This window comes from Notechis scutatus, chromosome 7, assembly GCF_049901735.1.
Source record: "Notechis scutatus isolate UNSWTSFEM ecotype Mainland chromosome 7, rNotScu1.2, whole genome shotgun sequence".
Taxonomy (NCBI): Eukaryota; Metazoa; Chordata; class Lepidosauria; order Squamata; family Elapidae; genus Notechis; species Notechis scutatus.
In genome coordinates, this window is record NC_142015.1 from 27,646,902 (window position 1) to 27,664,527 (window position 17,626).

At 50.3% G+C, this 17,626-nt stretch overlaps 1 protein-coding gene across 1 annotated transcript in view; it reads right to left on the reverse strand.

Annotated features, from left to right (window-relative positions):
• Window positions 1–13,298, reverse strand: part of SIK3 (SIK family kinase 3) — a 40,512-nt gene extending 27,214 nt beyond the window's left edge. Inside the window, 1 exon segment of the mRNA XM_087969742.1 lies at window positions 12,976–13,298. Within this exon segment, the coding sequence (XP_087825868.1) occupies window positions 12,976–13,278 (303 nt within the window). The 5' untranslated portion in view covers window positions 13,279–13,298.
• Window positions 13,299–17,626: the final 4,328 nt, after the last annotated feature.

The window sequence follows — 17,626 nt, forward strand, 5'->3', positions numbered from 1 at the left end:
TGCCACAGGCAGGGGAACCGAGGGGAAGGCCGTGCCCCCCCCCCCCACACACACACACACACCACCACCTCCTCCATTTGTCCTCTATTTGAAACAGTACAGCAGCCCAGGATACAGGCTAAAAATTGCCACTGTATGAGGTTTCGATAAAAATACACGTGTTTACAGGAAAAGATCCTATACAGTCACAATGATTCATTTGGCAGGAATGCTCCCCTCACTGCAATGGAAAAACCAGGAGATTAAAGTGCTGAATCTGCCCCTCCATGCTATAGAGGTGGGAGATGCCTAAAACACACCAAACAACCCCCGTTGCCAACTGTTGCCACTGCCGCCATAGCACTGGAGAATGGGGGTGGGGGTGGGAGAGCAGAAATTGGCCAAAGAGCCAGGAAGGGAGAAGACCCACCAAGTGGAACGGAGGTCAGTCTCAACCTCACTGCAATCTAAAACTGTGCACACCTGACCTTGTGGGTCCCATCCCCGGAAAACGGCTCCCTCCTTATCATGTGTTTTGTCTGAAGCACGCAGACAGACAGACAGACAGACAGACAGAGAGAGATAAGAGATGCTGGGACGCAGAGACTCTGCCTCTATTCACAGGGCGAGTGTTTTGGTACACGCAAGCACACTCAAATCCAAACACAGCCAGGCACAGACCTTGCAGTCCCCAGAGGAGGATAGCTGTTGACCTCTGTGAATCGGACAAGATGACAGATAACCTCCCAGGAGAGGCTGCTTAATTGCAAGTCCTCCCATTCCAGCTCCTGCCGCTGCAGACACAGAGCTAAAATGGTCTGTTTTCAAATACGGCTCTTCACCCGGTCTCTGGAGTGAAATTAAATGCCAGGTGTTAGCTTGCTACTCGGACTGCAACGCTAGGCAATTATTCCATGGATCCATGAAGACTTCCTCTTGTTTGTATTATTACTAAACAGGTCAAATTACCGGCTCTGTGTTTTTAAACCATCCTTTCAGCTGTGACCAAGCTTTAACTCCTGGAAACTGCATTCTTGTCTCTCTGGATTGGGAAGAAGACGGAAGTTCTGTGGATTGGGGGGGAGGTTTAGCACACCCACCAAAGAAAGCAGCCACCTCAGTATAGAGTATCGTTATTCCCCGTACATTTTAATCACTTAGGTTTTTAAAGGTGTTTGTTCCAAAAGTGTCTATTTTTTTTAATCCCTTCTCAATTTCCAATAGCACAAGAAGTGATAAGGGCGCCTTGACTAGTTGGCACAATATTAAAAGGTCTTCCCCAAATGGAAAAAAACTTATCAGAAATCAGTTCCCCCAACATTACACTTATAACTTCCTTGCCTGTTTCATAAATCATATTCACTGCTGGGAGGAAGGAGGGAATCGCGGAGACGGGTGACGGAGGGAGGGAGCCTCATGATGCCACAGGGGGAGGGGGAGGGGAGGGGGACCGAGCTAATTTAAGCCAATAGGATCCCCAAGCCCAGGTAGATCACATCCTACAGTAGGGAAGGAGGTAGCAGAAGTGACGGGGGAACCGCTCTCGGTAACCCGCAGGAGCAGGCAAGCTGGTGGTCTCGCTCTCCTTGACGGCTGACCCTGCACCCTGGGCTGGGGGAGGTTTGGGGCCCAAGGCACACTTGGGGAGCCAGGGAGTCCCTGCCTTTGGCTTAGGCATTGGGAGGGCTAGACAACAACCTCGGTGATAATCACAAACTGAGACGAGGACTAGAAAATACCTGAACTGGCACCTGCTCCAGGTTTAAACGCCCAACTACTGATTATGGGTGGCAAATGCAGGAGGCCCTCTCCAAAAAAGGTGCACGGATCCCTTTTTCAGTAACCATCCTTGGGGAGATCCCTTCCGCAGGCTCCCTCTCATCTGGTGACTAGCACTGAGAGATGGAGAGTCCCCATTGCGGCCTCCTCCGGCCAGCCAGCCTCTTGTCAAAATTAAAAACATCTGCAACTGGGCAAAATGCAGGATCTTGACACTCCCAAATTGCTGGTTCCTGTTGTGACTTGAATAGGGTGAAACTACAGAAATTGCACAAGCTCATCAGAAAAGCATCCCAGGGCAAAGCCGCAAGTGGGAAAGAGCAAAAGATGCCCACAGTCCTCGGAATGCGGCTTCAGGCATTCCACCAGGTTCCATGGGGCTTCGGTCCCACACAAGCATCGCTTCTTCGGCTCTGCTGTGCAGAAACCCCTGGGCAGCACCCTGACCCGGATGGCCCTGAGGAGAACTGCGAGGTCCAGAGACGGTCGGGAGGCCTGCCGGGCACAGCCGCGGATCCACTTGACCAGGAAGGAGGCAATGGGGCCGGTGGCTCTTTGGCCACCACCACATCCCTCTCTTGGGCACTGAGGAAGGTCACGTGGACTAAGAAGCCCTGAGCCCTCCATCGTACAACCTGGTTGGGTTTAACTTAAAGGGGGAGACCAGCACAGTGCCTGGTGGTTTCAATGTCTGCAGTCCTACTACGTCATCTGACCGAAATAAAGCCGGGTGCAAAAAGGGGACCAACCTACACTCCGTATCTGTCGGCCCTTGCAAGCCACCTTTGCTTCCACCCCACCCTTGCAGTGCTTCCCAGTCTTTAAATGGCTTTCTTTTTCAGGAAATTATTTTGCTAGACCACACAGGTAGTCCTTGCATAATGGCTGCTTGCTCAGAAACCATTTGAAGCAACGCTGGCACTAAACAAACGGGGCTCATGGCCAATCCTCCAAGTTCTAGCCACTAAAGCATTCCTTTGGTCCCGGGATCAAAACTCACAGCATGGATTCAGCTCAGTCACCGTGATGACAGCCAACAGGCCACTCTGGCCATACAACACCTTCCTTCATTTTGGGAAATGCTACTGTCAGCAAAAGTAATTCTAGAAATCTAAGGGCAAAAATGTCCATCACTCTATTCACAATGTTATAATGGGATATGTGGGATATTTGTGATAGGGGAATCTGTGCCATTTCAGAGAATATGACTATTTAAAAAAAGAATAAGTTTTATTTAAAATAGAAAAGAATACTCATGACTGGAGAAGGACATCCCTGGCTTTTTTACATTGACCCTTAAAAAACCCATGACTTCTGTAGCCCCTCGGAGTCTTTGAAAGGAGCATCCCCCAACCAAAAGGGTGAGGGGGGCTTGGCTCCCTGCAGGGAAGAGCCTGGGAAAAGACACCCCCCCACACACACACACACACCAAGGTCTTTGGGGTGTGTTGCTTGCTCTGGAATCAGGTTTGCCTCCAGCTCAGCTGTTATGAGGGGACCAGGGCACCTACAAGGGACCCCAGATAAGAGGTGATCTCCCGGCAAGGGACTCGGGACTTTCTTTTTGGCTGACTTGGCTGTTCACTTACTAAATAACTCCCTTCCCCCCCACCCCAAAGAAAACGACCAGGAGGGTCTTCCCTTCCCTCTGGAGGGGCAGCAGGGGGCCCGGGGATACGGAAGTCGAGCTCAAGAGCCTGCCCCACGTCTTGAAGGGGGAGTGTGGCAGCGGGGAAGGATAGGCTTCCAAGGCAAGGCACCCCAAGGCAAGGCTGGTTCGCTGCAAGAGAAGCCAAGGGCATTTCAGCCAGCTGAAAGAATCAGGCTTTTGTTGTCCAGTTCCAGCAGTTCAGACAGTGGTTAGAACAGCCACAAAGAGGACGTCGCTGCCCTAGAGCTCGCCTCACGCCATACCAGATACCTTTTGCTTCTTTATGGCTGGGTGAGTGACTGTCTGGAGTCAGACCATTCCGGCTTCTTCAGTCAACCATGGCAATGAGGTCCATGAATGCAGAGGATCACCACCACCATTCTCTTAAGAGGATGAAGGCACCCGCCAACTCCAGGGCTGCCTTGGATCATGTACATTATCTGGGCCAACGTAACACACTTTAGTGTGGTGCAGTGACAGCCTATCCCTTGATAGAGATCACCACTTCACACAGCTGGCTCCCTCATCCCACCGGCAGGCTGAACAGTAACAACCTTTCAAATGTGCAGAGAAGTAAGACAAAGATATTTCTGCTATAGATTCCTAGAATTGAGGAGGGCCACTACTCGCAAAATAATCGGAGCTGGCTTTCCTTCACCCAATACCTGTGCATTTGATCACTTGCCTGCAGAAATGAAATATGTTACACCAATCTTTTGTCAATATCAGGTTGTTTTGAATTTTTTGGGCGTTTGGAGGTAGGGGATAACCACAGGTTTCCTAAGGTTTAAAGAAAGACAAAGTTTAGTTCCTAGTGATTTCATGGCCACATGATGTCATTTTCTTAATAACAATCCCAAATCACCTTCTTTGGGAAAGTATTTTTTGTTTCCAGTCTGAAATTGTCTGGTGGTCCCAAGCAGATAGTAGCCAGACAGTAAAACTGTAAAACTGTACCATCCACAAAGCTGACAAAAATCCCTCCCAAGAGTACAAGTTCAGAGCTGTCTCGATCCCTCCGCTTTGTGAAGGAACAGTCTGAGAATCACTTCAAACCAGCCATAAATCCACCTGTCAGGGATCACGGAGGTGTTAGCTGAGTAAAAGTCCTGCCATTTATGAGAAGTATCACCAAACAATCAGGTACTGAAGTGGTTCCTGGTTCCCCCGTAGGTTGCAGACTGGGGGGAAAAAGGCTGAATAGTCTCAGAATAATTAGCACACACAAACACACACACATTCAGAACATTTAGGAAAGTGTTCAGAGTGGATTCTTGGAACTCTTAGATAAGAGCCGGTGTGGGGGAGTGGTAAGGATGTTGGACTAGGGAGGCCTCAGTCTTGCTAACTGTTAACATTTTCCAGGACACTGAAGAAAAGACAAGGAGGTTTGCTGTCCTAGCTCTTATCCTGGCCAACAGGGAAGAGCTGACTGGGCAAGTAAAAACAACAGGAACCTTGGGAGAAAGTCCTCTTATCACCTTGGAGTCCCCAAATATTGCAGCCAATGAAATTGGAACGTGGTTGTCCTTGCACACTTTACTACCTCGGAAGAGCCCATTTCAACAAGCTTTGAAGAAGACACAGGAGGCAGGACAGAATCCCCAGGCAGAGGAAAAGGCAAAAGCACGTCTCCAAAGCACGTTACTACCATGGAAGCACAATCAAAGATCCCTGCCACCAGGAGAAAAAAAGCGAGGAGGGGAAAGCTTGAGAAACCGCTGCTCAGGTGCAGACCTAAAGGGGGCATCTATAGGAAATGGAAGATGGCTGGGATCACTGTATCTGCAGACATAAAGGTTGAAGCACAAAAGGAGCAAAAAAGGCACGCAAGGGAAATGAAGTGCAATGAAAAGAGGGGAAGGGGGTTGGCAATAGGAAGGAAGGGAGGGGCCTTCTGTCCGGAGCAATTGGTTGGATGGCAACAGGTGGGCGAGAAAGGACAAAGTGCCTCGATTCCTACTTTGTGTTGGATTTCTCCCCAAAGGAGAACCCTCTTCAAGGGGGCCAGAACAGAGCAACTGGCCACTTGGAGCAGCAAACCAAGCTAAGCGCCAAAATGGCTAAAGAACTCCTAGCCAAGCCAAATGGACTTCGAATCCACCAGACTGAAGGGTCATGACCTGCGTGTGTGCATGTCAGCTCCTTTCTGCCTTCCTTGAAGACCCCCGGAAGAAGAGCCCGCTCCCCACCCCCGTTTGGAAAGGGGCAGGAGAGGGCCAAGGGCCACGAGGGACGAGGCAGCTTGGCGCAGGGATTGGACAAGCCTCCAAAGCCGACGGTTTGTGAATATTTTAAAAAGACCACATTGCTTAGCACAAGCCAGAGTATGTTTATTTTTGAAAAAAAACACGCCAAACAAGCTGATCCGCTTTTTAGACCTGTTAGTTGACCAAAAGAATGTTGGGGATATAATCACAAGTTCAGCAACGCATCGGAGAGCTCTCCTTTGAAATCCTAAGAAAGAAAACAACACAATGTGGGCTGGACTCTGCTGCCATTGGGCAGATTTAGAACTGGTTGAACAAATCGTATCTCACATGTGCACACACGTACACACACCCTAATAGTTCTGGGTCAAGTGGAAAAAAGGGTGTCGAGTGGCATACCACAGAGTGCTGTTCTAGGTCCTGCTCTCTTCAAAATTGGAAAGTATGATTATTAAATTTATGGTAGACAAGAAAAAAAAGAATAATAGCAAACACATTAGAGGCCAGGTTCAAGTTTCAGGATATTCCTGGGCCCCACAGTGAGAAGATACCAAAAGGAGGAATTCCAGCAGAGACAAAGGTGAAGTCCTTCCTTTGGATGGGGAACAGGGGCATAATGAGGGTGGAATGGGATGGACGACAGTGGCAAGCGATACGTATCAAACAATCTGTGTGTCTTGGTGAATCAAAATATGATGAACATGATGACATAAATAAAAGATGAAGACATAAGCCAAAGCATGATGCAGCTGCAAACAAGGCAAGTATAATTGTAGGCTGCATCCAAGAAATGCAATCAGTATTCTGTATTTATCACAGCATCCTCAATTTCCACCTGCTTCTGAAAAAGACTTCAAGAACTGGAGAAAGTCTTGGGGGGTGTGTGGGTGGAGAAGAACTATGGTAGGGGCTGGGGGGAAAGAGGTTGGAGACATGAGGTATGTTTAGCCCAAAGAAGAGAAGACTGCAGGGAGATTTTGAAGGGCTGTCAAGAGAGACAAGGGGGGCTGTTTCTTCAGTGCCATTGCAGAAGACAATGCAAGAAGCTGGCTCTAAATGATAGGAAAGCCGCTTGTAGCTGGCGATCAGGGAGACCTTCCTAGCGGCAGGAGCCTCTCCTGAGTGGCGGTAGAGGAGTCGGCTATCCCAGACTTTGGTTTTTAACTTGAGGAAGAAGATGTTTCACTTCTTACCCAGGAAGCTTCTTCGTTCAGAATTGAAGATGCTGCTTGGATGAAGAGCAAAATGTCTTTCTCAAGGAAAAAAAAGGAGTCCAGCTGCCTTTTGAAAAACACTTGTGAAACAACCATGATCTGGATGTCTCTCCACAGATATTATCCTGCCCCGGCATTGTTTAAACAGATGTTGGATGGCCATTGTCAAGGAAGTATGGCAGGGAGTAGAGCTGGATTTTGCCCATCGTCTCTTCCATCCGTTATATTCTAACTTATCTAATTTGGTGCCACTAGTCACTCTGGATCATAATTCCCTCTTTGGCATTGTTCCTGGTGGCTACATACGGTTTTTTCTATGGGAACTACATTCTTTCTCCCTGCACAACTCATCCCATTCCAAAGCAATTTCAAAACTATACCAGTCTCCCATCCTGCCTCCCCCTCCCAACTTACCCTGTCTGATTTTTCCTCTCCTCCCCGAGTCACAGGTACCCTTGTTGCCATGGTGAAAGCTGGGAGGGATTTGTTTTGCAGTCCACGCAGTTTCCTGGCTTGACTGGCACTTTGTGGTTCCAGGTGCCTGAGACTTACTGCTGCTTCAGCACCTGTCCTCTTTCTGCAGCCTCGGGGTCTCCAGATGTAGCAGACCAGTGATCCCCAACCTTTTCTACGCCGCGGCCCGGTACCGGCATCAGCTGGGCGCCGCGGCCCGGCCGGCATCAGCTGGGCGCCGCCATCTTTTTGATGAAAAAGTGCTTCCGGTGACCTCACCGGAAGCACTTTTCAGCAAAAAGATGGCGGCGCTAGCGCTCGTGAGCTTTTCCGGGTAGAAATGGCTTTCTACCCGGAAAAGCTCACCGAGCATGCGCCGCCATCTTTTTTGATGAAAACGTGCTTCGGTGAGCTTTCTACCCGGAAAAGCTCACCGGAAGCACTTTTTCATCAAAAAGATGGCGGCGCCCAGCAAGCCTGCGCCGGTAGGAGTTGTTCCGCTGCCCGGTACCGGTCTGCGGACCGGTGGTTGGGGACCCCTGTAGCAGACTACAAATTTCACCCACCAGCCTAAATGAAAAGATCTCAGTCCACAGGACTTAAACTCAAGTTTGCCCTCATCAAAATCTAAAGCACTCCAGTTGTCTGGGTGCCACTTTGATACAGATTTCATACATACCTCCAAAATAGTTTGTTCCAGAGTTGCACACACCCTTCAGTATAAATCAAGGTACTATTCCCTTCTCAAGCAAATTTACTAATTTCCTCCAATAGACTTCCTCACAACAATACTTGGTGAAGCAAAAATCCCTTTGCTGATGAAGCATGTTGGTGGCCTATTTATTTATTTATTTTATTTATTTATTTGATTTGCCAATTGTTTACAAGATAATAAGTATAAGCGAATACATAGTTGTGAATACATGAAATGGGTACATATAAGAAAAATAAAAGAAGAGAAACAATAGGACAGGGACGGTAGGCACGTTGGTGCGCTTATGCACGCCCCCTACAGACCTCTTAGGAAGGGGGTGAGGTCAATAGTAGACAGTCTAAGGTTAAAGTTTTTGGGGTTTGGGGAAGAGACTACAGAGTCGGGTAGAGTATTCCAGACGTTGACCACTCTGTTGCTGAAGTCGTATTTCCTGCAATCAAGTTTGGTGTGGTTTACTTTGAGTTTGTATCTATTGTGTGCTCTTGTGTTGTTATGGTTGAAGCTGAAGTATTCATTGACAGGTAGGACATTGCAATGTATGATTTTATATACCATGCTTAAGTCAGACCGAAGACGGCGTAATTCAAGGTTTTCTAGTTCTAGAATTTCAAGTCTGGTGGCATAAGGTATTCTACAACGAGTAGAAGAGTGGAGAACTCTCCTTGTGAAATATTATGGTCAACCATAAATATGGTCAACCATATTATGGTCAACCCACAGATATATCTCAAGGAATATCAAGTGAAACTACACTCTCTACTAAATTGGCAAACACTCTCTTCCCAAAAGAAGACAAAGGGTCGTGAAAACAGCCTTTCTTTTCCCCAGTTCCCCAGTCCACTGCAGTTTCTTGGGAGAAGGGATGTATTTATCTGCTTTTAAATAGAGACTTTAGCTCACATAGACATTCATACCCTCAAAAACCTCTACAACCAGTTGCAAATCAGTATTGCAGACAAATAAGTGAATGTGGGCAGAGGTCACCATAACAGCCACTCAGCAACTAAACGCTACTCTCAGGATTGTGAGAAAAGTGCAACTTGTTTCCTAGTTGTGCAGTCAAAGCGTAAGAGCACCCGCAAACTCCTCCAGTCTTTGACCAGCCAACTCCTAAAGAGCAGCCCAGTCTGCTTTCAAATAAACTTATGCGCAATGTCCTGCTTAGGCCACATAGTTGAGATTTCAAAGATGTACTTCTCCAGCCCAGGTGCAGGTACATGTTACCATAGCTTAGACTGATCCCATTCGTGAGAATTAACATATAGAAGATCTAAACGGCCTTGGATATGCCTCCTAGATACTGAGCTGCCAACTAGACAGTCACTCAGTGAAGAGTTTTAGGCGTAAGATATAAAGGCTTAGCAGGGATGGGCCTGATTAGTGCTTGGATGGAGATTACTGGGAAATCCCAGGACTGCAGCCTAGACCCGGAGAACTGATACTGAACCCCAGCTGAAGTGCCTTTTGGTTTTTACCTAGTATCGCTCTTGTTCTGTGGAGGACAATAACAACCGCTGACGATCACGGAGACTTCAAGATGCTTGCCATCTTGGCTGCTATCAGGAAGGCTAAGCATGACGCTGAGCCTCTTCTCGCCATGCCAGTGAAAATGACAGGCTCCTCCAGAGAACCTTCAGCCGCCTCTCATCAGCGGCCTATAACTTTACACCACAGTTTTCAGGGTCCCCAGGTAAAAAGTAGGAGCTGTTCCATCAACTGAATTGCGCTGGATAGACTTAGCACTTACAGAGAATACTTATACCCACAACATTCTTTGAGCTAAAAAATTACTCAGAGCCCAGATAAAGTAGTTAATAGCCAAAATGTATTTAATACATCCTTCCATCACTCAAAAAGCACCCAGGGAATCACCGAGTGAAGAAGCTGGCAGCCGCTCTCTGCTTCTTTCCCCATCCATTTAAGCTTCCTCCTCCTCTACAGAGATTCCCTTGCAAACCTATCCAGATTCCTGGCGAAACCACAAGCCCCAGGAGTGCTGCTAAAGAAGGGGGCTTCTAATCCATGGCAGAAAGATCCTCCACAGGACTGCAAAGCAGAAGGTTTTCAGCAGGCAGAGGAGGTCAGGTCTGAAACCAAGGGCAACCTGAAGGAGCTGCCAGAGGAGTCCCGGGAGGAGCGGAAGAGCCAGGGGGACGACGCTTCTTCCGTTCATGCCCACCAGCCAAGCAGGTGCATGCGCTGCATGCCTCCATCCTAGAGGGGGCCTTTTAGGAGGCCCTGCAGGCAGAAGCCCTATCAGATTCAGCGGGGGGGGGGGGGTGCCTTTCCCTGGAAGGGCCTACAAAAGGCTCCCCGGACAGACAGGCTGTCCTTTCAGCAAAGTAGCCACAAAACAGGTAGAATTATCCAAAACAAAAACAAAACTCTTGGCAGGTGCAAAGCCACCAAGGAAAGGCCCTGAAGGGCAAGCTCTCCCACTTCAGCCACTGGGTGCCTGGAGCCGACATCTTTCTCCTGCTCATCTCAAGGATGTGAAAACTCTGCTCTCCTTTCCCAAATGACAGGGAGGGGAGGGGAGGGAGGGAGGGAGAAGTCCGTTGCAGGGACATCAGACTCACTCGGCCTTTGGAAGAACGCAGGTAAAGAGCAGAACGGCTCCAGCCAAGAAAGAGGGTCCTTCATGCACACCCACTTACCAGCCAAATAGGCAAGGGGGGTAACGGGGGCAGGGGCATTCTGCTTGTCTCCCCACCACAGGACCCTTGGAAGCCTGCACTCTGGCCTCTGAGCCAGGGCACACAGGGAGGGAGCCCTGGGTGGGGGGGGAGGAGGAGGAGGAGGAGGGCGGCTTCTTTAGATCCTCACTCTCTGGCTCTTGAATGCCAGCAGCCCTTTTGACGGTTGGTGCCAATTGCTATATTTGTCTCATAAAACAGTCATCTGTTTTGATAAGCAACTTTTGGATTCTCTCATGATTTTCTTTATCATAGTTAGACATTTCCAAAAATCTGAAAGCTAAAACCTAATTCCAAATTCATTATTATACCAGTCCCCCTCCTTTTTGTGCTGTCTTTGGAACTTTGAGAAGGAGAATAGGGCACATCATTTTATTAACCTGTGTTGATACTGTGGAAGTTCTTTCTTCTGAAGAACAGGATATTAAATATTAAAATATTTCAGATAACACACATAAAATAAACTTCTACTACTTTCAATACTGAAAAAACATTATTATAAAATTGAAGTGCATTTTTCAAAGAACGTCCCAAGGCTCCAGTTCTTTCTAAAGAATGCCCCACGAACCTTTCTTGTCTACCGGAGGCAGCTAAGCCAGGCTGCAGGCAGGATTCCTGTCAGGGGTGTCCCCCATAATGACCTTCTTCCTACTCCAAATCTAACCCCACACTGAACCATCCAAACTCTCTGGTGGGACATGTAAACAGTCATGCATTTGTTTCCACGTGTGTTTGAAGCCAGTCTGCGCTCTGAATCACTACAGGACCAACTCCAGTAAAGACCACCAAACACAGAAACTAGAGAAATCCTCCTTAAACCACCTTTGCTCATCACGGTCTCCTTCAGAAATGTAGCTGAACTTCAAGGACCAAAGAAATGGAGAGAATAAAGAGTTTCTGTCTGGAGAAGTGCCCATTTTTCAGAGGGATCAGGGGCTGGGCTTTTAACGGGCAGTGATTCCTCTCCACTCAGGAGGAGGAGAACTTAGTCAGGTTCAGGATGCATTTCAGATGCCAGTCAATGTCTCTGATCCCACAAACCACTATATTTCTTTACCAAGGATCCTAAACACAGGAGTAATATTTTGTTTCTGATTCAAGTACCTGGTTTAAAATACTGTAAGAGGGTTCAGCCAGTAAGCTTCCCTAATCTGGATACATTCCAAAATAACAAAAGAATCACAAGGTAAACTTCCAAGAAGGTCGATGCCACAAAATAGTGATCTGTAACCCAAACCAACAGCAAATAAAAAAAGTAGATCATGCATGTCCAGAAGACACTCTCTCCACAGCCAACGGAGCAACACCCTACAAGGGCTCCCCCCTGGGAGAGCAGCCAAGTCTTCCCCGACACCCGGGGGGGGGGGAGCCACAGGGACCTCCGGAGGAAGCTGTTCCAGGCCAAGCAGGATTCCCAGGCCCCCCTACGGGCACCATTGAATCAAAGGAGGGAAGAGGCTCCCTCCGCCCGGCTATCCCTTCAAGCTTAGGATCACAACAGCGACCTTGCCTGCTGCTCCCTGCCCTGAACAGAAGCAAAGCCTCAGCACACAGAAGACCCGCTGGTTCTGCCGGATCCCTCCACATTGGGCAGCCGCTCCCCGCTGCCCCTGGCCCAGGCAAGCAGCGAGAGAGCCGGCTAAGGGAGCCAATACGCTCCCCTGACCGGAGTGGAAGTCTGGACCAGATTCACCCTGGATCGCCTGGCCCACAGGATCCGGCAAAGGCAAAACCATCTCTGCATCCGGAACCGGGAACTCGCCGGCAAGTGCTCGCCCCTCCCGGGCCCCGGCCGACCCGGCACAGGCCCCGGCCCTCCTCCCGCAACCGCTGGGCGCCAGCCCCGAGAGCCCTTTCTGCCCGAGCCCGGCTCCCCTCGGCAGAGAGGCCCTGGGAGGCGGGCGGAAAGCGGGCGCTTCTCCGGGCAGGGATGGCTGGAGGCGGCCGGGGAACCCCCGCCTCTCGCGGAAGGTCAAGGCAAAGGAAGCGTCCCCGCCGGTTCAGGCGCGCTTCGGAGAGCCGCCTCAGGACCGGGGCGCCCTCGGCCTCGGCGGGGAACGCGAACCCCGGGCAAAGGCGGAAGAGCGCGGCCGGCGAGGGAGCCGCGGCGGGGCCTGCTCGTCCGAGCGCACTCCGCAGCCGCAGCGGCCGCCCTCCCGATCCGGGGTCGGACGGGGCTCCGCCGCCAGACTCCCCCTCCGGCCGGCGGGCCGCCTGCGAGGCCTCGGACTCGCGTAGCGCGGCGGAGCGGAGCCGAGGGGCAGGCGCGCCGGCTCACCTTGACGCGAGTGACGAGGTGCGTGGCCAGCTTGACGACGGCGAAGTTGCCCTTGCCGATGGTGCGCTCGATCTCGTAGTAGCCGATGCGCGCGGGGCCCGGAGGGCGGCCCGCGGAGGGCGGCGGGGCCAGGCGGGGGCCCGGGGCCGCGAGCGGGCCCCCGGCGCCGCCGGACACCGCAGCAGCCGCCGCCATCTTACCCTGAAGGAGCCGACGACGACCCTCCCCCGCACCGCCGCCCCCGCCGCCGCCGCCGCCGCCTCCTCCTCCTCCTCCCGGAGCTGCGGCACCGCGTGAGCTCATCCGCACAGGGGCGGGTCGCCGCCGCCGCCATAGCAACCGGCGGGGAGGAGCGCGCCCGGCAGCGACGGTCGTGACGCGAGAGGACGTCAGCACCGCCACGAGCGTCCTGATTGGCCTGCGGAAGAGCGCTACGGCGCGCGCGAAGGCACAAGCCGCCTCGGACTCCGTGTAGCAGCGACCTCCGCGAAGGCCGCCTTTCGCCCGCCGCTGACCTGACCCTGCTGGCTGACCGAAGGCTCCCGGAAAGCCTTCCCCCAGCCCGCTTGGTCCGTTCAGGGCAGAGGCCCGAGGCCTCCAGCACCGTCAACTCGAAGTCGGTGCCGGGCAGCCTCGCCGGGCAGTCGCAGGAAAAACGCCCGCAAAGGCACGAGGGGGCCGGGCAGCCTCCAGCAGCCGCTCTCGGGCGACGACAGGCGGGAGCAGGACGGAGGAAGGCCGCTCGAGCGAGGCCAGGCGAGGAGGAAGAAGCGCCCGGCTTTTTTTCAGAAAGGGAACCACTGGCAGAAAACGGAGCCAATGCCTAAGGAGGCATTTTTCGAGCCAAATAAAGATCCTGGCAGCTCCCTGAATGCAGTCATCAATCATATGAATTGAAAGGGGAGGTTAAACCAAGCAAAGGAAACGGTTGTACGATAAATATGGAAACGCTCCGGTAGCAGTTTATAAAATAACATTTAGGTAGAATTAAGAGAAATCCTGCCAGCTATCATTCGATTCTTCTGCAGAATGTTGCCAGTGGCAGCCGTCGTGGGAACTACCTCTCTATTGTTGTTCTTGTGTGAAGAAAGTAGGAAGAAAGCCCTTGCATTTGCATAGAAAGTTTGCAGTGGATGCAGGCCAGATGAATTTGGATGAATTCTTCACGACTCCCAACCAGAAATAACAAGTTCCTGATCTTCCATAGATGTGGATTTTCAGAGGGCCTCTGGACTAGAACAATTTGCTCTCAGTCTTAAAAGCTTGGACAAACCTGAGTCAGAATACTAGGTTGTGGTCTCAGAAGGCACTGTGCCGCCCTGGATTGAAGCTGGAAACTCGAATTGAGAAGCGACTTCCCACCTGGGATTCCTCAGCAAGAGCTGGGAAGAACTACCTTGTGCCCTCTAGAGCAGGGGTCCCCAATCCCGGTCCGCGGACCGGTACCGGGCAGCGGAACAAGCCTTACCGGGCCGCTGGTTGCTGGCGCCGCCATCTTTTTTGGTAAAAAAGCAATTTTTCGTCAAAAAGGATGGCGGCGCTAGCGTTGGTGAGCTTTTCGGGTAGAAAGCCATTTCTACCGAAAAAGCTCACCAGAAAGCGCTAGCGCTGCTCATTTGACGAAAATCACTTCCGTGACGCCACCGGAAGTGATTTTTCGTCAAAAAAGATGGCGGCGCCCAGCTGACGCCGGAACCGGGCGCGGCGCCCAGCTGACGCCCGGAACCGGGCCGCGGCCGAAAGGTTGGGGATCCCTGCTCTAGAGTTCTTGACTAAAACCCTCCCAGGACCTTGCCAGTAGCCACGCTGGCTAGGATTCATAAAGAGTTAAGATCTGAAATATTTACCTGGTAAACCTAGTTTACACATCCCAGGTTCTGAGCAACTTCATAAAGGATACGGCTGACAATGGAAATTAATTGCAGTACTGTATTCCAGTGTCCCAGTTCTTTAAAATCCACTCCCTAAAGTTGAGGAAGTTGGCCTCTTTGCTAGCTGCTTAAAAGACCTTAATATACATTATAAACAGACTCTGATTTATCATAATTGTTGATGTTAATTTTTCTGCTTGCACATTTTAAATTACATTTTCCTCATCATCACTGAGGTACTCCAGTAGTTGGTGGTTTATTAAGTAGTAATGTTTTAACCAAACAGGAAAAGCAAAATAGGTCTTGGTGTGAATTGCTAGCACAGCCAAATGATAATTGCTGTTGCTTCATGTTCTTGGGAACTGGCCCCAGGCGTCTCTTTGGCCGCTGAAGGTTGGCTAGGCTGGGTTTTTGCCTGCTGAAGCATAGCTAAGGCTCCTATGGCATTCTGCAATCAACAGGTGTGAGGAAGAGGAGTTCCATATTTGAGCTCCTTAGAAGTGTAGCTGCACTGAGATTAGATATTCCATATGCCGTTATTGTGAGGTCCCATCCCCAACTGGATCCTGTTCAATGAAGAAGAACAGCCATTTGGGGCACCCTGCCTAAGATCTCATAAAATAGCCATCAACATTACTAACATTTAGACTTCTATAACGGCCCACAGTGCTTTACAGTACACTCTACCATCCTCGGAAAGCTAAAAGTCTGAATCAACCTTGAGCCACTCTGGGCCAGACTTCAGTCTGTGGGCAATTTGCCTGCAGTGCTGCATTTAATCACTGTTTCACTAGGGCTGTTGATAACCTGCCCCTTGTATGAGTGTTTGAGAAGAGAGAGGATCTGGTCTGATGGAGGCAGAATTTAAAGGTAAGAATGTGATTCACAAGATAAACACATTTCTCCTTTTCTGTCTTTTTTTAAATCAGATCTTCAAAAGAAAAGAGGAAGATAACTTTCCATTTTATATTCCTCTTCTTCATCATTGTTTCTCCTACTAATAACTACCAAATGATCTTGACCCAGCCGCAGAAAAAGCTATTCTCAGTGCTTCCAGAATTTGAGAGCTAAATACATAGTAATGACAGCTCTAATCCATCACAAATGTTGACCACTCATTAATTGCTTATAGATGTGGACCACGTTGGCAACATCAAAAGCAGAAGCTGCATGAGATGCGCATCACTCCCAGTTAAAGGGCTTGACTGCAGCTGGCTGTTGGGTCTGCTCCATGTAGAGATCTGTGGCCTGCATCTTTTACTAAGACTGCTCCCTTCCAACTTTTTCCTAGGGAAACAGCTGAATTAGTCTCCAGCAGTCCAGTGGTTGCCAGTGACAACACTGGAGCATCATCTCCTCTGAAATCAAAGAACAGGTGTGGAGTTACCTGTTGAAAAGAGAATCAAAGGGTAATCCTTGCTTAGAGGGGAGGAAGGAACTCTCATACTTAGATGGCTAACCTGACCTTTTGTGGGTTTCAAGTGAAAAAGCATATTTTGTGCTGTTGCTTTATTTGGCTATTTCCATTACACCACCACCTTCCTTGATTCAGTCATCTGTGCCTTGTTTTGTTCTGTGACCTCAAAAATGCCCAACAAGGAATTATTGTTGAAGACCAAATGGCCTCAGTTTCTCTGGGTCAAATTCAATAGGAAGGCAAGACAAGACATTTTATTTGGGGGAAGGCATGAGAGTAGCTGATGTCCTGTGCTATAATAAGAGGGTAGTTTCATCTTCTACTCCCTGCGCCAACCCTAAATATTTCACTTTCCTTTCCCACAGCTTATCAGCCTTGGAGCAAGGCTTGTTCAAACACCTGATATCTCCAGCTTGAAAATCTTTGGCTCTCAATATTATTGCTACAGTGACAAGCAGCGGGTTCTTAGCTACTTAGGGTGGGCACCTCTTCTGGCAAAGGAAGAGAGGCTCCAGCCAGAGAACAATCAAGGGTGTTAACATGCAAGTCTCTAAGCATCAAGAGAAAGGAATTTGGTTCTTTAAGCAGCAAGTGCATGAAGAGTATCAGCACCAAGGAATATGCTCTTAATAGGAAAGGTGGGGGGGGAAGTGTGGCAACTATACAGCTAATTCCTTTACAAAACTACAATTAAACATATTTTTGCTTTGGGACTTTAAACTGATGATTATCCAATGGTTAACATTACACGGTTTCCAATTTTAAAATGTCAGTTATTTCGGATCCCTAAGAAATCTTCAAAGTCGGGTAACTTAGTGGGTTTCAAATATTTATTGTCCATTCCACGAAAATCCTTCGTTGCCAGGAGGCTTTGGGGTGCTGAAGCAACGGGCACGTATCTCGTTGCTGCCTGGGCTGAACCGGGACCAGGCAGTGGGGAAGTAAGGCTTCCCTCTGATTTGCACCCCCAGCTCCCCACTGCCGTTTGGGCACGAGCGGACGCGCCTCATCGGGGGCCGCTTCAGAGCTCTCCTGGGGCGGGAAGCGGCTCCGGCCTCTGGCACCTGGCAGGAATGCGCCCTTCCAGGCGACTGGGACTAATGACCTCCAGCGAGGCCCCGATCCCACCGTCGACAGCTATCTCCTCGGGCTGTGCCGCTCAGCCGTCGGGGCCTCCGTCCGGACCCCGATCCTCGCTCAGCAACGGGGCCGCCACAGAGCCCTCCCCGGCGGCGCCACATCCACGTGGCCGACAGCTCGGGCGCGCCCCTGGAGGCCGATTGACGTCACCGGGTGAGACCCCGCCCCCAAGAGGGCGCCCGCGAGGAGAACGGGGAGGCGCCAGGCAGCCGGGGGCGGGACT